The 21,906-nt window shown below is 55.8% G+C and overlaps 2 protein-coding genes across 2 annotated transcripts; one reads left to right on the top strand and one right to left on the bottom strand.

The window, feature by feature from the left end:
• Nucleotides 1–3,981: 3,981 nt before the first annotated feature.
• POU2AF2 (POU class 2 homeobox associating factor 2) lies at nt 3,982–12,560 on the bottom strand. The gene is made up of 5 exons (XM_064634383.1): nt 12,551–12,560; nt 10,020–10,129; nt 6,126–6,168; nt 5,133–5,428; nt 3,982–4,371 (listed from the first exon to the last, which is right to left on the bottom strand). The coding sequence occupies exons 1-5, from the start codon at nt 12,558–12,560 to the stop codon at nt 3,982–3,984; spliced, it is 849 nt and encodes a 282-aa protein (XP_064490453.1).
• A 2,947-nt stretch (nt 12,561–15,507) lies between these two features.
• Nucleotides 15,508–20,865, top strand: HINFP (histone H4 transcription factor). Its single transcript, XM_064634370.1, has 9 exons — nt 15,508–15,823; nt 16,536–16,762; nt 16,914–17,025; nt 17,495–17,647; nt 18,250–18,327; nt 18,419–18,539; nt 18,630–18,768; nt 18,867–18,991; nt 19,616–20,865. The coding sequence occupies exons 1-9, from the start codon at nt 15,661–15,663 to the stop codon at nt 20,166–20,168; spliced, it is 1,671 nt and encodes a 556-aa protein (XP_064490440.1). The 5' UTR covers nt 15,508–15,660; the 3' UTR covers nt 20,169–20,865.
• Nucleotides 20,866–21,906: the final 1,041 nt, after the last annotated feature.

Raw genomic sequence — 21,906 nt, 5'->3', positions numbered from 1 at the left:
ACAAACAGCAGATGGGGAAGACAAGAGGAGGGAAGGGTTGAATTTTAGGAGAACACCCTCGTTACCAGGCCTCCCTGTAGCCAGAGGGGGCTCTGAGGCAGCAGCTCTCCTGGCAGAGCATTATGCCCCCAGGATCTTGCTTTTCTGGCACCCTGAGGCACCTGCCTGCAGGTGGAGCACCCAGAGCAGGGCTACCATGGGCAGCCCTGTGCCACGGGGCAGGCTGGGCATGGAAGGGGCAGGGAGATGGGCTGGGGGCCAAGGGGCAGGGTGGTGAGGGGGGCTGGGAGTCAAGGGATCAGGGGGATGATTCTGAGGGGCAGGAAGAAGGGTGATGGGGCTGGGGGCCAAGGGGCAGGGTGGCAAGGGTGGGCACAGGGTGGTCAGGGCAGGGGTGGAATCGGGAGCAGGGTGACAAGGACAGGCTGGGAGTCAGGGTGGGCTTGGGGTCGGGAGCAAGGGGGCAGGGTGGGCTGAGGGTCTCAGAACAGGGAGATGGGGCTGGGAGCCAAGGGGCAGGGTGGTGAGGGTGGGCTGGGGGTCAGAGAACAGGGTGGTGGTAGAGGGTTTGGGGTCAAGGGGCAGGGTGATGGGGCTGAGGCTCAGGGAGAAGGGTGGTGAGGCTGGGGGTCACAGAATGGGGTGATGGGGCTGAGGGTCAGAGAGAAGGGTGATGAGGCTGGGGGTCAGAGAACGGGGTGATGGGGCTGGGCATGAAGGGTCCGGGTGGCAAGAGTGGGCACAGGGTGGTCGGCGCAGGTGGGGAATGGGGAGCAGGGTGACAAGGACAAGCTGGGACCCGGGGCTGGGGTTCAAGAGCGGCGTGCCCAGGGCAGAGCGTGCGGGGAGGGCACACGGAGGTGCGGGTCCGCCTCTCCCATCCCTGCGCGGGGATCGCGGCGGCAGCGCCGGCGATGGGCGAGCCCCGGCTCCCCCCGACGGCTCTGCCCGCGGTCCCCGCCGTGCCCCGAGCCGGCCCCGCTGGCCCCCAGCGGGCAGGAGCCGATCCTTCCCCTGCCTCCTCCCTCCCTCCTCCCCGCCCTCCCCGCTCCCTCCTGCCTTGGCACGGCGGCATCGCCTCGCTCGCGGAATGACCCCGGCGAACCCCGAAACGGCCCCAAAACGGGGTGTCGGGGACAGCGGGGGGGGGCAGAGCGGGGCTTACCGGACATCCTGGGCTGGAAGGGGCAGCACCTCGCCAGGTACCCGGTGCTGCAGCCGCGGTGGCCCCGGCCCCGGCCCCAGAGCTGGCCAAGGGGGCAAGAGGTGACAGGCTCGAAACTGGGGGGCGAAGGGACCTGCCTGCCTGGTGGCAGTGGCAGGTGGATCCCGACAATATTATTGTTTTATCCCTACGGGTATAAGTTTGAGTTTTTCTCTCCTAATGCCAAGTATTTAAAACCTCTAGAAACCAATGATTTGACAATCAATGATTGCGCGATACTTTCAATTTGAATATTCAAAGGCTCCACAAAATGGGCTATCTTTTTGTGAAACCGAGCACATCCCCATCTAGCAGAGGGTCTAGGGGAACAAGATTTGGTGGGGCCACCCTCCCCACCCTCTGCTTTTGGGACATTTGCAGGGTTTTACCCATCTTTCCCAGAATGAAGCAGATGCCTCGAAACCTGCCCAAGTGTTTTCCCCTCAGATGCACAGGCTGGGCTCCAGCCCTCTCATATTTCATTTGCTACCTGCAGAGAGGACTCTGCCAGGCACTGAGCTGCTTTTTGCACGTTTTTTCACATTTTAAGGCTAAATGCTGAGGGTTTGGGGCCAAAATGGCAGCGGGGTGGGCGGGGTGTAACAAAGGGGCTGCCCTGGGTACCCAGATAGCTGAGGGTACCTGAACCCTGCTTCTTGCCACAGCATTCCCTCCCCCTGCCCAGGTGCTGGGCTCACTTTGGAGTTTATTTGTGCTTTTCCCTAATTCAGACTCTTTGCTTTTGCTGCACAGGTTGGCCTGTCTCTCTCAGGTGCCTCAGCACTGGCCTGCCCTATGAGCTGCACGGGGGGGGGGTCAGTGTGTGTAGGATGAGAGGCTTTGTGGATAAACTACACAACACTGACGTACTTGGAGTTTTTAGGCTGAGTTTAAGCTTTTCCCTGGGGACCACAGTCTCTGCAGTGCTCAGGGAATCTCTGGCTAAGGCAGAGAGCAGGCCAGGCTGTTAATGATCTACCAGCAGCTCAGCTTGGCTGCTGTCACAGCCCAGTCTTTGCTTTTCCTTTAAGCTGAACAAATACACTTGAGTCCTGTGGGGAGTGATCCCAGCAGGGAGCCCATTCTCCCTGACAGAGCCTTGTGCCTTAAGGAAACACCAGGCATCTGTGTTGGGGGTGTTCCTGCATGTCCTGGGTTTGGGAGCAGTTCCAGGCTCACAGAGACCCTGCCTTAGCTGGGAGCTGAAGGCCAGAGAGGGTCAGGCACTTGCAAGACAGCTCAAAAACCTGTCCCTGCTTCTCTCCCTCACAGCCTGATGTCCCTGTCCATGGAAACCCCTTGAGGAAGGAACAAGAGGTGGTCACTGTGGCTCAGCCAGGCAGTGGGCTCAGCTGTGGTGTGGAACAAGGCTCTGGGCTCGTGCAGGACTCAGGTTTGGGGGCACAGGGGCTGGGTGTGGGGCAAGGAGACCTGCACACACCCTGAGAAGCTCTGGGGCTCCTTGGCTTGCCCTGAACCATGGTCAGGGGAGCAGCTCTGGCTGAGCAGGTGCCACCCCAGGATGCTCCACACCTCTGCTCATGAGAGCCTGCAGTGCCCACAGACCAAACTGGGAGTAACTGGGCTCACCCTGCCCTACGGGTGTGGAGCAGCCCTGGCTAAGCTCTCTTCCCCTTGGCTGAGCTTTCCCTGTCCCACCAGCAGAAAGGAGGGCACGACCAGTGGGGTGGGCAGAGGTGAGATGTGAGGCACAGTGAGCCTCAAATTCAGAAGTTTAGACATTTCCAAGCGGGTCTGAGTGAGGCTGGGGAATCAGGATGGACCCCAGCTCAGGCAGGATCAGGGCTGGGTGCTCCTGGCTGGCCATGCCCTCTGCCTGAGCAGGGGCTCCCCAGTCCTGGGGCAGCCTGGGCACAGCTCTCTGCAGTTCTGCTCACAGGGCAGATCCCCCTGTTTCCAGGGGCAGTGCTGGCCCACGTTCCCCACAGAGAGGTGCCCCCAGGCAGCATGGCATGGGGAGATACTCTGAGCCCAATCCTGTGTCCCCGGTGCCATTTATGATCCCTGCAAGGTGCTGTGAAGGCTCCAAAAGCCCCATTATCCCCAGGATTTGAGGAGAAAAGGCATCTCATCACTTCGTATTCCAAGGTGTTGGAATGCTCCTGTTCATCCCCAGAGAGGCTTTAGGTGCTGCTGCTGTGGGCACCAGGCTGGGGGCGAGATGGGGCACATGGGGTGGTCTCCTCCAGGGGCAAACCCGTCGGGATCTGCTGCATCTGTGAGGGTTCCGCGGGGCTCCTGGGTGCGTTTGTGTGTGCAGAGCTACCTCTAGTGGCCACGGGTCCCGGACTGGCCCCGGGACTGGAAAGCAGTCGTGTTCCCGGTGCCAGCCCACCTGGCTGCTGGGAGCAGCCTGCCCTCGGACACCGGGAGTGTGTGGATCTGGAGGGGAGGGGACAGCTCTGGGGCTTCTCGAGGGATGCTGGGGAGGGTGTGTTTTGTGCACTGCAGGTGAAGGCAACCCCCTACAGAACCATTAAATCCTTAAGGCTGGAGAAGCCCCCTGGGAAGTCCCTGAGGCCCAAAAGGTGCAGATATTTTTCAGGCTGTGGGTTTTACCTGTGGCACAGCAGGACTGTGAGCAATGACTTTCACAAGGCACTAGAAGGCACCACTTGGTATTTACAAGTGATTGTATTTCTAAACAGAGCACAAAGCATCACACGTTGCAGCACCTTCTGTTTGAAGGTTTAGGAAAGAGGGAACAAATAATTAATGGTCCATTTTCTGATTTTTCCTGCAGCTCTTCTCTCCCATCAGTAAGTTCTCCGGCCTTCATAAGTCCCCCAGAGGGCACTTCCATCCTCTTTTGCCCAGGCAGGGTTGTCCTGGAGGTGTGGGGTCTCTGAGGACTGCTCTGGGCAGAGGTGGCTCATCCTGGAGGGCGGCTCGTTCCCCACGGCCATGAACGGTGAGAAGGTGTAGGGTGAGCTGGGGGAGCAGTGGGCATCTTCCAGAGGGTGCAGAGGGTAGGGCTGGGCTCCAGGGATGGCTGGGGTCCAACCTGAGCCCCGGAACGGGGAAACCCCCCCGGGTTCAGGCGGGGAGAGGCAGCTGGAGCCGGGAGGCAGCGCCTGCAGGGGCTCTGAGCACGCGGCGTCCGACTGGCCCAGGCTGTCGGCTGAGCTCTGCTCCCAGGGCTCTCTCTGCAGGGAACCAGGGGGAGAAGGCAAGAAAGACTCTTAGGAACAAAAGCTTGTCCTGGAGGTAATGGCATTTCTATCCCCTGGGCTCAGCTGGGAACGCTCAGAATCCCAGAATGTGCTGAGTTGGAAGGGACTCTCAAGGATCATCGAGTCCAACCCTCAGCCCTGCACAAGCCCATCCCCAAGAGTCACACCCTGTGCCCCAGAGGATCATCCAAACCCTTTTTGAGCTCTGGTAGCCTTAGGGCTGTGCCCACTGCCCCGGGGAGCCTGTTCCACAAGGGTTTCTGCTGCTCTGGAGGAGTGTTTGGTGTTAAAACTACTGCACAGAAACATCCATCCTGTCCATAGGATGATACTTGAGAAGTATCAAGGCCTGGAATAGCATCCCAGTGGGACTGACCAGCCCTGATCCTACAGGGTCCAGGAGCTCTGCCCTGGGGGTGTGACAGGAGCTGGCTCCTGGGAAGCAGCAGGGATGGGGGATAGGCAACAGCCTGGAGCTGCCAAAGGATGTTTCTAGAAATTTTAAGGAGCTTAATGCAGTAGTTGCTCTGGGGAGCAGGGAAGGTTTATCTCCCACAGGGAAAAGGGAGAATTAGATGGGAACAAAGATAAAAAACCTTCCCTGCAGAGCTGCCCCATCTGCTGGGGGCTCTGCTGTGTATCAGCCACATCCTTCCCACGAGCCCCCCCGACTGAACCCCGGGGTTTAAATCGGGTGACCTTTTATTGGGTGACAGAACCACAGACTCACTCACTAGTAGGAAGTGTCCTGTGTCCCCAGGGAAGGATGGCAGCAGAGGGGGCACAGCAGAAGGGCTGAAGAAGGAGCTGGCACCAGGAGCGAGGGGGGGAGCACGGTAATCCCCACACTGGTCGCTGAGATACGAGTCCAGCAGGGCTGGGTAGCCCTGAGAGGCAGAGGAATCACAGGAGAAGGGCTTGGAGCCCACAGGGGACGAGTAGACATCACTGACAAACTGCTTGGTGCTGTGGAAATCCAGCTCAGCTGGGAAGGGTCTCCTGACTCCGTAGTAACTGGTGGGAGGGGAGCCTGTGGTGGGCAGAGAACAGGTGGGATAAAGGGAAGCTGTGACAGCAGCACCTGCGAGTCACAGAGCCATGGACACCTCTGGGGGTGCAAACCAGAGCCCTTTTCTCTCCAGCATCACCCAGAGAAAGAGTCAATCCTGCCTTCAAGCAGGTGTGTGAGCCCAAGTGCTTTTAGCACCCCAGCCTGCCCTGGTCCAGCTGGTGGCCTCCATCTGTGGCCAACCAAATGTGTTCTGGGAAGCTTTACATAGGAGGCCTCCTTTTAAACAGGGAGATTGAGGGCAGTTTTGTCAGCCTCTGCTTCTTCCTTGGGGAGGAGGTTCCAGCCTCACCCCCCTTTCCCTGCCCAAGAGCTTAAGGGATGGAACAGGTCAGCTCCTGATTTTGTACCTTCTTTCCTCTGCTCCAGAGAAAACTGGAAGATGCAGAAAGATAAGAAGGGATTCTGTGTGGCTCCTCCATCAAAAGAGGTGGGAACTCCTTTAATTATCTCTCTTTCCTCTCTTTGGGAATTTTACACAAGATTATTGCTGTTCCTGTTTTGACTCTTGTAATTACTTTCCTCCTGGGCTCTCTCTGAGGGGTGGCCCTGCTCCAGGGCTCCTTTGCTTATTCATGTCCTCTGGAGGAGAACAGACAGGGCTGTGTCAACTACCCAACCTGCATGGAAGGTACTTATCAGTGGAGGAAAACCTCACCTGGCACTTGGACAAAGGCTGACTGTGGTGTGCTGGTGCTGCCCTGCAAAAAGACAAAGACAGGTGAGAAAATTGCCTTTCCCAAGCGAGGTGGCTCTTTGAACACGTGGTTTGGGAAGGTGTTGGCATAACTCAGATGCACTGTTTGAGCCTTGGTGCTATGAAGGGCTCAACAACATGATTTCAAGCCTCTGAGGCATTAGCAGATGTAGGCTAAGAAGAGATTGTGGAGGTCTTGTGCAGAGCTGATAACAGGAGAAGTATCAAGATAAATGGCTTCTCTCTGGTGCACTGCAGAGTCCTTTAATGCAGGCACAATGCTGAGCACTCATTTTGGTGCTGGCACAAAACAGGTCTCGATAAACTGGTATTTGAGCCCTTGACTGGTCGAAATGGGCAGATTCTGAGTCCTAGCTCAGCCCACCTGTGCTGCTTTACCTGGCTCCTCCTCACAGCACAAGCAGGCTGTCTGTAAAGGCTGTAGTTTCTAATTCCCTCTTGGGTCCTAGAGCAATGCTCATCTTAATAATAATCTCCTCTGGGTGCCCAGGGAAGGGAGAATTAGCCCTGAGTGACCCTGGTGCTCACAGTGCCTAATTCCTCACAAAGCACCTGCTGCTCTGGAGCAGAGCTCATAGCTGGGGTTCCATCGAGTTCTGGGACCTCCAAACCTCTCAAACAGAGACACAGAGCTGCATTTATTTTGTCTGTCCCCTGGCCAGTGCTGGGGACAGGCTATTTTCAGTTTGCATAGTGCAAACAGGAGGTTCCTGCCGTAGCAGGCAACCAAATTTAGAGGTTTAAATTTGAATTAAAATTTGCCAGTGCTGGGACTTCCTTTTGCTGCCGAGGGAGGTTTTGCAGCTGCTCCCTGGTCAGTCATGAAAATGAGCTGTGAGCCAGCACAAGCCACACAGGCTCCAGAGGTGACAGGAGGGGGCAGGAAGGAGCCCCTTGGCTTGTGGATGAAGAAGAGTGTCCATGTCACAGGGTCAGGGCTGGCACCAGCCTCCAGCTGGGTCATTTTTGGCTGCAGACCCCAGTGAGGACCCCCTCTGGTGGTGCTCACTGCCCAGCAGGGCTGAAGCCTCCACATGCAAATCTGGCCTGAGCAGACACCCCTCTCTCAGCATCCATGTCACTTCGGGAGGAAAAGGTGGTCCTGGGGGGTGCAGGGGGCACAGACCCTGCCTTAAAGGACAAAGGGCTGCAGTGATGAGAGCTGGGATGGGCCAGGAGGGTCTTTGGCACAGCTGCCAGCCTTTAGGATGGAGCATTCCCAGTTATCAGAGCCTCTGAGTTAATCTCTGCCCACTGAAACCGCCTGACCGAGTGTCCCAGGCAGGACTGCAGTGCACACACCTACAGTGGGGGCTCACAGAGCTGGGCTTTGCTGCCTTAATTCAGCTGCAGGAGCCTCTGCTGCAGCTCTTCACCAGAGCAGGCACCACGTGCTTGCAGGGACCTGCATTTCATTCCCCTCCTCGCTCCTTATCTGGCGATGAAAGGCTTGGCTTAATTGAAGCCCATTAGTTCATTTCCTGCCTGCATTGCTTCCTCTCCGTGGGGCTGGGGGGGGGCTGGATCCTCTGCAGCACTTCAGTGTGTCTGTCCAGCATCCCCTGGGTGCTCCCAGCACGTTCAGCTGGTGATAAGCTGGGTCTCAGCCTGCCCTGCACATGGCCAGGCAGGGATCCTGGCTGGAAACGCTCCAGAGGGCTGGGTTGCTTCACTGCCTCGGGGGGCTAAATGGAAGGACCCAGGTCAAAACAACGACCTGGTCCTGGCAAGGGGGATTTATGGTGCCCTCTCAGCAATGTTTTGGCTTCACCTCTCTGGTCCCAGTCTGTAGAACAGCAGATAAAGTGGTGAAAATTCATAATAGGAGCAAAGCTTAGTCTGTACAGGGCACCTCCAGTGTTCTGTCCCTGGCCTCTGAGTGAGGCTGGGTGCTCAACACCACTGCCCTTTAAACCAGAGGATTGCAGTGCTTCACCTGCACACCCCCCCTTTTCCACGGCTGAGGAAAGATGGGAATCCTGTTATCATGCAGGGGAGAACTGCAGGTTCATACCTGTGCAAAGGAAAAGTGGGACCCTCCCTAAAGCCCAGGGCCAAGCTCTTCTGCCCTGCAGTTGGTGCAGAACCCCAGATTTTGTGTGGTTTTCATCACAGCGTGCCCTGGTCCTTGTGGGTCCCTTCCAACTCAGCATATTCTGTGATTTCCTTTCATTTGATGTGTGCAGGGCCTGAATGACATGAAATTCTGGCTGTTGTGCTGCCTCAGTAACCAGCCCAGCAGCTCATCTCTGCTAAGCCCTGACCTTCCCTCCTCCAGAGAGCTCCCCTTTCTCCACAGAAGCTGAGTGATTATTTCTTTTTTTGGGGATGGGGGAGCAAAGATCGTTCTCAGACAAAAGATGCAGCTGAATCCCAGGGCATCACAAACACACAAAGGGGTGTTCAGTTATCTGCCACTTGGTTTTATCCTGCCAGACAAACAGAGCTGCACTTACAGCTGCTCTTTTCTCACCATATCTTCGAGCAAATACGGATGTTTGCCCTGCACAATAATTTTTTGTCTCTCCTTGGGAATTAGCAGGAGATAGACACGCAACTGCTCAGCTCTGGAGGACAAAGCCAAGGGCAACAAAGCAAGGAGCAAGAATTTTACACTTCCTGAGCCTTCCCATTGCAGCTGTTGGAGCTGCTGCCTCCAGAAAGGGAGCAGGTAAAGCGTGATGTCACCAACCAGGAGCTGTTTCCTCAGTGAGGGCAAACACAGCAGTTGCTTCCTACTGCTCCACAAAGCATAATTCCTAAATATCTGCCTGGTGGGAGCATGTCTTTCCCACTGACTGTCCGTGGCTAGGGGGGTCTTCTTCCTTTCTGCAGCACCTGAAGGCTGTGAGGTGGCTGGAGATCCATCTCTGTGGCTGGATCTTGCTGTGTTTTTAACACCCAGTGCTGGTTTTCTGCCTGTTTTGCTGCACAGATTTAAGCCACAGCAAGAAAAACACTTGCAAGTGTTTTATACTTGCAAGTCCCTTTGAGGTTTCTTCATTTTGCTGAAGGCAAAAAGCCTGAGAGCACCAAAACTCCCAATATGTGTCTCCTGCTGCCAGTAATCTGGGTTTCTGCTCTCACTCTTTCCTTCCAGGGCGCAGTTTCAGCTGCTGGGCTGCACCTCCTCCTCTGCCAGAGTCCCACTGCTCCCAGGAGATGGAACTGAGGAGCTGCTGCTCCTTCAAGGTGAGTCTTGGGAGCACCCAGGGAATAGCTGGTTGTGCCACTGGATGCCACGTGCTGGCACTGCAATCTTGCATTGCTTTGCTGGCTTTGCTGGTTGGCAATTGAGGAAAAAACCCAATGTAGTGGTACCAGAGCCTGGCCTGGGCTTCCTGTTGCCATAGAGCCACTTTAGGAGGAGATCATCTCCTCCAAGCTGCTGCTTGGCCTCCTGCCAAGCCCATAACATCACTGCATCTCCCCTGGCACGCTCTGGTGTGTGCCAGGGAGGAGCTGGAAGGAGCACAACATTCGGGGAAGAGCAGCTATTTTTCTGGCACTGACTGGTCCGAGTGTGGCTGGGGGGGAAAAGGAATTCGGCTTGGAAAGGTGTCACACGCAGGGTGTGAGAGGAATAATGAGAAATTCAGCATTACTGATGCGCTTAAAATAGAAAGAAAAATACTTGTAGGCATTAGTTCACTGATGTGAAAAACCAAGGAGTCATCAGGGATGTTTTGGGACAAGCAGTGCTGTTGCAAATGTTTTTGCTGTTCCCTGTCAGTGCTGGAGGTGCCCTGAGCTCTTCCAAAATGCTCTTTAAAGCAGAGGGTTGGATGGCATGTCTTTTTTGGGTTAAAAAAAGGTGGGGAGGGAGTGACTTACGCTGAAGTGGGAGCCACTGCTCTGCCTGGAGCGTTTCTCAGCAAGAAGATCCTTGACTGTGTGCTTCACCCTCACTCCTTGGTACACACGTTTGCCAAAATCTGTGGGGACTGAGGGGTTGAAAGGAGCATTAGGGAGTTCAGTGGGAGGTTGTTACAGAAGGAGAATATTCATCACATCTCTACATCAAGGCAGGAAGGAAAAACTGCAATTATTAACACAAAAATCATCCCTTTGGAGCTCAGCAGGGAGAGCTGCTCATCTGCAGGGGAAGACTGAGGTGCCCTAACCTGTGTTTCCACGTCGAGTCCACATGGTTTGCATGCAGCTCCCTCTCTGTCTGATGTGGCTGTCTCCTGGTTTTTGGCTTCTGTTTTACCAAAGAGAGCTCCAGGGGGTCCCACATTTCCCCTTTGAGCCAGCAAATGTTTCTTTAACCCTTTGGTTTCAGCAGAGGTGCTGTGGTTTAGCCCTTCTGGGGCTGTTGGCTCTCAGCACATCTCTCTGCCAGCTCTGATCCCGGGGTGGGAATCCCCTGGGATGGCTGGAGTGGCTCCTCTGAACACTCGTGTGGATCAGAGAAGGGAAAAGAAGCTTTATCCCCACAGCAAATCCAGCAGGTGCTTGTGGGCTCTGCTTTATCCAGGTTATTCAGGAAGGCACAAGTGGGTGAAATGTCTCTGCCACGTCAACCAAAGAGGCTGATGGTGGGTCTGGCTCCGTTTTTTGGCCCTGTACAATACCAGGGACAGCTCTTTTATCCTGGCAGGCTGTGCCTGAACACAGAGCTCACACCTGTGGGGCCAGGGAGGGGTTTCCATATTTGGATTTTATTGAAATCTTCTGGGGAAAAAAAAAAAAGCTTAACTTGGAAGTTAATCCCTTGGAAAACACACAGCCATGTTCTCCTGAGGGAACACAAACTGCCACCCCACAGCTGATGTGTTTGATCTCTAAAATTTATCATTTGGCCCTTCTGCTTTGCAGGATGTGTCATTTTATCCCTCTCATTCCTGTGGAATTGTGTCCCCAGGTGCACAGGCAGGGGATGCACGGGGAGGGATTAGAAAGGGAAGAGCAGAGGGTTTAAACAACATGGTGCTGGCTTGGGGTTACCCCAAATGTTGTCTGTTGGGCCACAGAAATTGCAATTTGGGGCAATTACAGCTTGGTTTCGGTGTTTGAGTGCTAACCAGAGGCTTCAGCCAAGACTGGGAATGAGGTGAACACACTCAAGGGGCAGTGCCCCAAAAATAGAGGTGGACACTGAGCCTCATATCCAACAGTGAGTATCTGAAGTGGCCAGAAATGGATATCAATTCTTACAGCTGAGAGGAATCTGCACACTGAGACTGGGTCTTTTTTTTTTCCAGAGCCCAAGGAAGATTCTCCCTCCTGTTCTCCCTTTTTAGGGCTGTTTTACTGGCAGCAGCTGGGAGCACAAGTACCTGGTGTGCACTCGTAGCCAGAGCTCAAAGCAGGTACAACTGACAGAAAAAGCTGCTCCTTTTGCATCAGGAACTTCCCATTTTCCCCTGAGAGTTCCTTCAGAGACAAGAACACTGTGGTTTGATGCAAAAGCCTGAGCTGCAGGGCACAGTTCATCGAGCTCCATCACAGTTTGATACCTGTGGCAACTGCATCCAGTTGAAAATCAGGCCTTGATCCAGCACAGAACCACTGGAGGACAAACTGAAGCCAGAGGCAGACTCATATTTAATTTTCAGAACGGGGATATTGCTCAAAAAGCTGTGAGCAGCTTTTATTCTTTTATTCTGCAGCCTGACTTTCCAAACCCTCCAAGCACTTTGCATTAACTGCCCCTTGCTGCTCTGTTTCCAGTAAGAGTCTGATGAGTCTCAGAAACAAGAGTCTGATGCTCTGCACTTCTGCAGATGTTTCCCTGGCATCTTTAGTGTGCTAAAAAAGCTTTACAAAACCACTTCCACACCTCTTTATTTTTACACAGAAGTTCTGTGCTGTTGAATTTTCTCCATTCATTGGAGAAAATTTCATTTTCTCCATTCATTTGGGCAGTTACTTCTCTGCCCAAATTGTTTTAATTAAGCCACAAAATGGCTCTGTCCTTTAGCCTTGTTTTTCAGTTTTCAGTCCAGCCTCACAGAACTCAACCTGTTGCTTTCAGTGAATTATTCAGCAGCATCTGATGCTGAGCTATTAAAACTTCAGATAACTCTGCTACTGGCAGCATTGTGGAAGAAAATGCTAATTTAGGCCTGAGTTTATATAATTTTCAGGCAAATTGAATCGTATTTCATATCACTTTGATCTAACTGCCTTTTGAAAAACATTGCACTGTGGAGGAATATAAATTCAGCTTAGAGAAGGCAGAACATGCTAATTGATACCATTAAATTCTTGGGACATTAAAGATGCCACATGTTGATTTTAAGACAATTCTTTCTGATTATTTCTTTTTTAATATGAGCCCAAGAACAGCACAGCATGTTCTCTCCCTGGTAACTCCATGAGGATGCATCCTGTGAGAAGTCAAGGGTGCTGGAACTCACCTGTTTCCATTGTTGTTGCTGCAGCTGCCAAGTCCCAGCTCTTGGATCCTGTGGGATTTTGGAGAAGGGCTGTGTCTGTCATGAGCTTCCCAGGGCAGAGTGAAACCCGTGCTCATGTTCCCCTGGTAAACTTCCAGCTGAGAAAGCTGGAGGAAATAGGTTTTCTCCAGTTCAGGGATGTCTCCACGACACCTCACTTGGGATTTGCTTAAATGCAAATCCCTGGATCTGTGTTTGGCTCCCATTTGCATGGTCAGTGTGGATCCTTCCCAAAGGGGCTCCTTCCTGTCCGACCTGACATTTCAGGGATGAAACCCGAGGTTTGGGGACAGAAAAACCTTGGTTTAAGGTGAAAGGGTGGCAAGTCCTGCAGGGGTGAGCCACCTCCTTCCAGGTGAGGGATTTGGCTGGGAAAACAAGGCTTGGGATGAGAGGATCTTCTCTTGTTGAGTGTGAGACACCCCCGAGCCTTTGGAGACATGCACGGCAGACCTCGCTTGGGCAGTGGTTCTGTCTCTCTGGGACCCCCCAGTTTGTGCTTTGCATCATTAAAACTGTCTCTTTGGACACTGGGAACCCAGGAGGGCTTTGCCTGGAACCCACAGGCACCTGCAGGGACAACCTTCAGCCAGGGACAGAATGTTCATGGGAGCGGCAGGAGCGTCCACCAGCAAACCCACGTGTTCCTCAGGAGGGAGCCTGAGGAGGGGTCCCCTTTCTGAAAGGCTGGGTTTGTCCTCCAGGGAGGCACCAGGAGAGGGAACAGCAGCCAGGAAAGGACCTGTTTGACACTGCTGCTGGACCCAGATTTAAAGGAGTGTTGGCCAGACCTGCTACAGCCACTCCTGCGTGGGCAGCGAGGCTGGTTGTGCAGTGTCTGAGCCACAGGGCAGAGTTAAGCCTCTAAACTCCTCTTTAATCACTGCAAGGGAGCATTTTCCCTGTCAGGAGGGTGAGGGCAGGCCGTGCTGAGGCAGAGGATCTCTGGAGTGCTTTGTGCACAAGCACAGAGGGCTGCTGTGCAGCACTTCTGCTCATCTTACAGGAGCAGGGCAAGGCTGGCGCCAGCACGTTCCTCCTAATTCAATATTCCTCCTTGTGGAGTCTGCTGCCAGCTCGTGGGGCCATTAGGAAAGATCCTTCCCTCCTTGTAATCCATGTGCTTCCCCCAGCACTGGCCTGGAGACTAATTTGGGTGGTCATGTGACCCACCTTCCTGGGTTTTTTATAAGTGTAATTACTCTTTTCCTTCAGAGGAAATAAAACACACCAAGAGCAGCAGCTGGCAAAGGCTGTGTCTGTATCACTGAGGCAGAGCTGAAACGATATCCTGAATAATTCCCAAATATTCTTAACTTGCAGGAGTAAATTCAGGCGTTCTGCCTGCTCAGGGCCAAGAGGACACCCCACAGTCATGGAATGTCATCCTGTGTAGAGCCTTTCACCACCCTCTTGTATAAATACAACTCTTATTTTGGCCCATCTACCCCTTTTCCACCCCTTCCTGGTGCCCACAGGTGCCCAGGATTTGGCAGGCAGGTCAGAGAATGGGCAGGAGCCTCCAGGTGGGGCAGGGAAGGGTGGGCAGATGTGAAGTGGCACAGAAAGGGGGGTTGTCTCTGCTTTGTCAGCAACGGGCTTTGGTTGCCACCTGCCTCCTGGAGCACTGCCCAGGGAGTTTTGTCTCCTGGGGATGAATCTGCAGAGGATACACACGTTAAATCCCAGCCCCATTCAGGCTTTGCAGTGTTCAGTCAGTCCAGGTGTTCTCTGTGCTGATTGCAAAGTAACTGCATTGAAAACAAACCAACCTCGCAGGAAACAAACAAACAGAGATGGAGCAAAAACTCAGCCAGCCCTTCTTTGAGGTGAGATCAACCTCTTACCTTATGTTTTCATTTGAAAAGGCATCACACCCAGGTTTTCTTTATAATTTAATGGGTCTGGGCATGTGCTTCCCACTCACATCAAGGGCAGAGCCAGTGTGTGACAGGAGTTACAGAACCCATTGTGCACAACACGCTTTGGGGCACATTTTACACAATCCCATTTGTTTTTATAAGACGTTTGCCAGTGCCAAAGCAAACTCTGAGAACTGTGCCTCCGTTCTGTGTCACAAAAAAAGCCCAGCACAGCAGATGTAACAGTCAGTGTAGATTTGTTTAATTCAAACTGTCATTTTGATCCATCTCCTCGTTGCTGAGTAAAGGGGGTTTGTGGTATTATCTCATGGTAGGAAGCACAGCACTCCTGGGGTTTGTGTCCAGCTCGGTGGGTTCTCAGTGTGAGGGCTCTTGTTTAGGCAAGGAAGGGTCCTGGAGGCACCAAAAATTAACTCAGAATGGTTTGGGTTGGAAGAGACCTTAAAGATCATCCAGTCCCACCCACCTGCCACGGGCAGGGACACCTTCCACAGACCAGGTTGCTACGACCTGCCCTTGGACATTCCAGGGATGGGGAAACTCGGGGCAACCCGTGCCATGAACTGAAACACAACAAGTTCTACCTCAACACGAGGAAGAACGTCTTCCCATGGAGGTGGCAGAGCACTGGAACAGGTGCCCAGGGAGGGCGTGGAGTCTCTGGAGACATCCCAACCCCACCTGGATGTGCTCCTGCGTCACCTGCTCCAGGTGACCCTGCCTGGGCAGGGGGGGTGACTGGATGATCTGCAGAGGTGCCCTCCGACCCCAGCTATTCAGTGATTCCGCGGAGAGCCGCCCTGGCTGCCGGGGTGCAGGTTTTCCCAAACCCAAACGGGAATTAATCCCGAGGCTGTTTGGAATCCTCCCTCTCCCCGTTGGGACCCAAAGCGCCCCGGAACCTTAGCGAGGCGGCGCCGCTTTCTCGGCGGGCCCGCTCAGGTGCCGCGCGCGCGGCGCCTTCCCGCGCGGCGATTGGCCGGCGGGCTAAGGCAAGGGCTGTTTCTATTGGCTGTCGGGCGCGGTCCGTCGCGTTCCGGAGCCCCCCTGCGGGGCAGAGGCGGGCGGAGGGGCGGCGGCGCTGGAGGTTTTATCCCCGCTCCCCCCGCACCCCGCGGGGCTCCGAGCCGCTCCCGGCTGGCCGCAGGAGGCTTCAGTTGCTCTGCCCGGCTCCGGGGGGCCCCGGCCATGCCGCCCGGCCGGGCCGGCGGGAAGGGGGCCGTGGTGCTGCAGTGCGAGTGGCAGCAGTGCTCGTACGTGGCGGCGGGGATGGAGGAGTTCTGCGGGCACGTGGCGCAGCACCTGCAGCAGCACCTCCCCGGAGAGAACCGCGACGAGATAGACCCTCTGGGTAAGGGGCTGGAGGCCTTCTCGCTCTCCACTGCTCCCTGACAGGCGGGAGGAGCCGGGGGGGGCAGGAGTCGAGCTCTGCTGCCAGGGAACAAGGGACAGGCTGCGCCAGGGGAGGGCCAGGTTGGATATCAGGAGGCATTTTTTCATGGAAAGGGCTGTCAGGCACTGGAAGGGGCTGCCCAGGGAGGTGGTGGAGTCCCCACCCCTGGAGGTGTCCAAGGAAGGACTGGATGTGACACTCAGTGCTCTGGGCTGGGGGACAAGGTGGGCATCGGGCACAGGGTGGACTGGATGATCCTGGAGGTCTTTTCCAACCTGTGATTCCACGAGAAGAGAAGGTTTCTGGCCTCCTTCCTCCTCCCCTCCCTGAGCAGAGCAGTGCTGCCTGTTGCATTTTGCTTCCCCCAGCATTGGCTTGGAGATAATTTGGCCTGTCACATGACCTGCCTTCCCAGGGGAGGCTGCTGGGCTTTTTTGAAGTGTAGTTACTCTTTTCCTTCAGAGGAAGTGAAAAATACCAAGAGCAGCAGCTGGCAAAGGCTGTGTGTGCTCAGGTGGGGAGGCACCGAGTCAGATCTCAGCAAAAACCCCATGGTGTTTTTTCCCCTGGAGGGTTTCCCCCTGACCAGTGGACTGGGTGATCTCAGAGGTGTTTCCCAGCCTGGCTGATGATCCTGTGGTTCAGGCTGTGTGTGTTCTGTGTGTTGCAGAGGAGTACACGTGCCTGTGGCAGGACTGTGGGTTCTGCTCCCCGGAGAGCCCCTCCGACCTCGTGCGCCACGTCTACTTCCACTGCTACCACACCAAGCTCAAGCAGTGGGGGCTGCGGGCCCTGCAGAGCCAGGGGGACGTCAGCCACTGCCAGCTGGACTTCCAGAGCAGGAACATCATCCCTGAGATCCAGGAGAACTTCCTGTGCCTGTGGGAGTACTGTGAGGTGAGAACAGGGGGCTTGGGCTAACCGAGGGAGGGAGAGCTGCTGCTGCCCTGCACCCCGACCTGCTGGCTCTGCTGAAGCCTGTGTGAAAGCACCTGAGCTTGTGCTGATCTCTTTTTTTGACCCTGTTTTTTCTGTCCTTCCTCCCCAGAGATCCTTTGATAACCCCGAGTGGTTCTACCGGCACGTGGAGGATCACAGCTTCTGCTCCGAGTACAAGGCAGCAGGGAAGGAGAACCACGTGGTGCTCTGTGGCTGGAAAGGTTTGTGTGTGGCTCCAGGGCCTCTCCAGAGGGGCTTTGCACAGGGCTGGATTGCAAATGTGGCACAGGAGAGCTCTCTGCTCCCTGGGAGGGTTTCAGGGAGCCCCTGGACCTTCAAAAATATGTGTGTCCGTGGTGCTGACAGGGAAATGTCCTGTAGGATTTGCTTCAGGGCATCCAGCTGAGTGCTTGACAACGAACTTCTCATTAATATTTGATTAATCCCTAGAAGAAAAAGGCTGGAGTTTGATTTTATCTGTAATTTCCCCCTGTGTTTGTGCAGTTGCCTCAACTGCTGGTGGGGGTTGTGCCAGTTGTACACCAGCAACCTCACCCTGCTGTGCCCCTGCTCCCTGGGCTTTCTTGGGGCCTTGCTGCCCCAAAGAGAAGGAAGAAGGCTGGCAATCAGTCAGGCTGTGTGTCGTGGCCCAGCTGTGAGGGGTCTCACTGTGCTGTTGTTTGTGCCCAGACTGTGACTGCAGCTTCAAGGGGCGCTGCAAACTGCGGGAGCACCTGCGCAGCCACACGCAGGAGAAGGTGGTGGCCTGTCCCACCTGTGGGGGGATGTTTGCCAACAACACCAAGTTCTTCGACCACATCCGCCGTCAGACCGCCCTGGACCGTAAGCCAGGGGGCAGGGAGGGGGCAGGGGGGGATTCCTGGGGCTGGGATGTCTGGGAAGAGACCTCCAAGGTCATCCAGTCCAACCTGTGCCCGATGCCCACCTTGCCACCCAGCCCAGTCATTCCTTGGACACCTGCAGGGATGGAGACTCCAAACCTCCCTGGGCAGCCCCTTCCAATGCCTGACCACCCTTTCCAGGAAGAAATTCTTCCTGATGTCCAACCTGAACCTCCCCTGGCACAGCCTGTGCCTTCTGAGAAGTGTCCTCTTGCAGAGGCAGGGTTGGAGGGCTCACACTGTTCAGCCAGAACTGTTCCAGGCAGGGACTGGGATTTGCTGGCTCAGTTCCCTGTGCTGACAGTGTGTGTGATGGTTGCTCCCCAGTTTCTGCACTGGGAGACTGTGCCTTTTGGTCTTTGCAAGTGTTGTTTTGGGGGTTTTTTTGGTTTGGCTTTTTAGTCAGTGTGTGCTGTGTCTGCCTGCAGAGAAGGGTTTCCAGCTCCCCTGGAACCACCTCTATTTCTCACTCGCTGCTCTTTGTGCTGTTCTCTCTGCTCTGATCTCCTTTCTCACCACCCCTCCCCTTCCTCCCTGTCCCAGAGCAGAGGTTCCAGTGTTCCCACTGCTCCAAGAGGTTTGCCACGGAGAGGCTGCTCCGCGACCACATGAGGAACCACGGTGAGTAAAGGCCCCTTCTCCCAGCTGAGCCCCTGAGGAGTGAGTGCTCTGCCCTGCTTTGGGGTCACATTTCCCCCTGTCCTTGGCACAGTGAACCACTACAAGTGCCCTCTGTGTGACATGACGTGCCCCCTGCCCTCCTCCCTGCGCAACCACATTCGCTTCCGGCACAGCGAGGAGCGGCCCTTCAAGTGTGACTACTGTGACTACAGGTGAGGGCCAGGGCTTTCCCTGCTCCCAGAGGCAGGTGTGTGCACGTGCTGCCACGTTCACAGCTCTGTTCCCTCCCCCTTGCCTTCCAGCTGCAAGAACCTCATTGACCTGAGGAAGCACCTGGACACGCACAGCAAGGAGCCGGCGTATCGCTGCGAGTTCGAGGCCTGCAGCTTCTCTGCACGCTCCCTCTGCTCCATCAAGCTGCACTACAGGAAAGTCCACGAGGTGGGAAGGCAGCAGGGCTTGCAGTGCTCCTGTTACCCTGTGTCAGTCTTCCCAGAGAAGCTGATTCCCCCTTCCATGCCCTCTCTGTGCCCCCCCAGGGTGACTCGGAGCCCCGGTACAAGTGCCACGTGTGTGACAAGTGCTTCACACGTGGGAACAACCTCACTGTGCACCTCAGGAAGAAGCACCAGTTCAAGTGGCCCTCGGGGCACCCTCGCTTCAGGTACTGCCTGTGCTGAGCTCCTCTCTGCCTCCTCTCCAGGGCAGGGGATGGCTGGGGCTGTGTCCTGTGTCCTGCTGCAGCACAGACCTGTCAGTGCTCAGGCTCTGATGTCTGTAGTGTGCTCAAGACCCTTTACCCAGTGTCTGGGCAGTAAACATTCAGTGGGATCTGGCACAGTGACAGGGCAGCACTGGGAGGCAGCTCCAGCACTGGGTCAGAGATCTGGGGCAAGGGCAGCAGTGGGACACTCCTGAGCTTGGCAGGGGCAGCTCCAGCTGTGCCCCTCTACAGAGAGCTGCTGGAGGTCAGTCCCTTGGCAGGTGCCTCTGCTGCATCCTCCCTAGGAAACTCTACAGGTTTCCAGAGCTGGGAGGGAAAGAGGATGGACTTAAATGCTCCTAGTGAAGCAGAGTGGTGGGGGTAGATGGGCTGGGGGGATGATCGAGGCTCGTGGCGCAAAGCTCGGGAGCTGCCACGTGGGTGTGGGTTTAGGGCTTTTATCTTACTTGCACAGTATTATCTATGCAGCACAGGGCTTTGAAACCTAGAATCCCCCTTCCTTGGCTGTTCCTGTCTCCTGGGAAGGGGAGTGTGACTGTCCATCCCCTTGCCTGTGTGTCCCAGGTACCGGGAGCACGAGGACGGCTACATGCGGCTGCAGCTGGTGCGTTACGAGAGCGTGGAGCTCACAGAGCAGCTCCTGAAGGACAGGGAGAAGCGTGGGGAGGCCCTCGAGGGCCCAGCTGAGTGCGTGGTGCTGCCTGAGGGGGAGGGCAACCTGCAGGGCATCATCCTGGAGCCCCCAGCAGACGCTCCCCTGGCAGAGGAGAACAGGGGCTCTGAGCTGTGCCCGGCCCCGTGCTCTGCTGGCAGCCCTGAGCCAGCACAGCCCAGCGCCTTCCAGGGAGCTGCACTGTCATCAGAGCAAGAGCCCAGCACCTTCCCAGGGCCTGCTTTGTCCTCAGAGCAAGAGCCCAGCACCCCCAGCAGCCCCATCATCCGGGTGGTGAACAGGACCAACGAGCACGGGGAGAGCGAGACTGTGTATTACGTGATGGCCAGCACGGCCCCAGAGGAGCAGGGGGCAGCCCCTGCAGGGCTGGCTGTGGAGCTGGAGGAGAATGTCATGGACAGGCTGCAGAAGACAGCAGAGGAGCTGGGCATCCAGATTGTGTGAGGTGTCCCAGGCTTCTCTGCGTGGGGAAAACTTGGGCCTCCGTGGGATGTGCTGGTGGGGGAGGTTGGGGGGTGCCTGGGGGAGAGGCCTGGGCTTGTCTTCACCCTGTGCTGCCCCAGCCTGGCTGGCTGCTGGTTCTGGGCAGCATGGGCAGAGGGGAAGGACAGGTCTCTCAGCTGTGGATCAAGGGATTTGAGCTGGGAAGGGCTGTCTGTCTCCTCCTCTTGGGGATTAGGGACTAGCAAGCCTCTCCCACCCTCCCAGGAGGTTTGGCCTAGGCCTGGCCCAGGTAACTCATGGGTGATGTGGTCCCTTGCTGAGCCTGTTCCTCAGCCAGGACCTTTCCAGGCTGGATGGTGTGTGGAGCAGACACTGGTGCTGAAGCCTCTTCCCTGGGGAGATGTGTGGCCTTTAGCAGTGTCCTTGCCCATCCAGAGTTTCTCCAGGGGATGGCAGTGCCTTCAGCAGCACGTCCCTGCACATCAGCTCTCCTGGTTGGCACCCCTGATCCCATGAGTGTCTGGGAGGAGAGGGCTGGAGGTGCTGTCCCTTGCAGGCCACTGCAGCACTGGGACACTGGGGAGCTTCCCTTCTGCTTTTGTCATTCCCTGGGTTTCCTCCCCACATTGGGGTTTGGGCTCCTGGTTGGGCAAAGTGTAATTTGGCACGACAAATAAAGATCAGGCTGCGAGGCTGAGCAGTGTCTGGTGTGTGTTCCAGCCCCATCCCTGCCAGCTGTGGTGTGAGGAGATGACACTGGAGTACCCTGAGCCTGCAGTGTGGGAGGTGGGCACTGAAGAGCTGCCAGGATCTCCTGACACCGTGCAGCTGGCACTGGAGTGTGCTGCTCCATGTCCCCAGAGGTGGCACTGGAAGGCCAGGTTTAGCTCTGGCACTCCTATTCCTGCTGTGGGTTTGATTTTTGCTGCCTCCTCCAGGGCTGTCTGCTGCCTGCTCTGGTCTTTTTTGAATACAGGGAGTAGCCTGGATTTGTGAGCAGAGCCAGCTTGTCCTTTGTCAAGTGACTGGACAAGGACAGTGTGAATTTGGGGTCCCTGAGGTGACCTTTGTGCCCTCCCTACGTTGTGTGGAGGTGCTGAGCCCAGGTGGAGGCAGGGAGGCACCTTGCTGGATGCTGAGTTTTTCCCCTTGCTCCTTCCTCAAGCAGCTTGAGCAAAAGCTGTTGGAATTCCAGTTTAATGGAGGAAATCCCTTTATCCTAAACCCTTGGCCATCTGCTCACTTTCCAGTTGCACCCACTGGCTGTGGTTTGGTGGCTGTGCCCTTGGGGTGGGGCAGAGATGAGCAGCCCTGGGTGGGGGCACTGAGCTGTGCAAGGTGCCATCCAGGGGCTGGGTATGGAGCAGGGATGAAGTGGGCAGAGCTGCCTGAAGGTGTCCTGGGGCTGGATTTGTGTGTGAAGGGCCATGTGCACCCCTGCACCCCAAAACTGTGCTCTCCAGGGGTGCGGGGCAGTGGAACACAAGTAGGGCCATGTACTGGGCACCCAGTGCCTGGGAGGTGTCCCAGCAGCCCTGGCAGCACAGAAGGCCAGAGGATGCTCCTAGATCCAGGCAGAGCATCCCTGGGCTTGGAATGCAAGATTCAGGCCTTGCCCAGCCTTCCCTTCCCTGTTCCCTGGTCCTTGGCAGAGCTGGGCCAAGGATACCTTCGAGAGAAGGGCCCTGTGCCAGGTTTGCCTTCGCAGCACTCCCAGCCTTGGCCCTCATTCCAAAGT

This window comes from Pseudopipra pipra, chromosome 23 (assembly GCF_036250125.1).
Source record: "Pseudopipra pipra isolate bDixPip1 chromosome 23, bDixPip1.hap1, whole genome shotgun sequence".
Classification (NCBI taxonomy): Eukaryota; Metazoa; Chordata; class Aves; order Passeriformes; family Pipridae; genus Pseudopipra; species Pseudopipra pipra.
The sequence above is the reverse complement of the archived record's forward strand: the minus strand, read 5'-3'. Positions and strand labels throughout refer to the sequence as shown.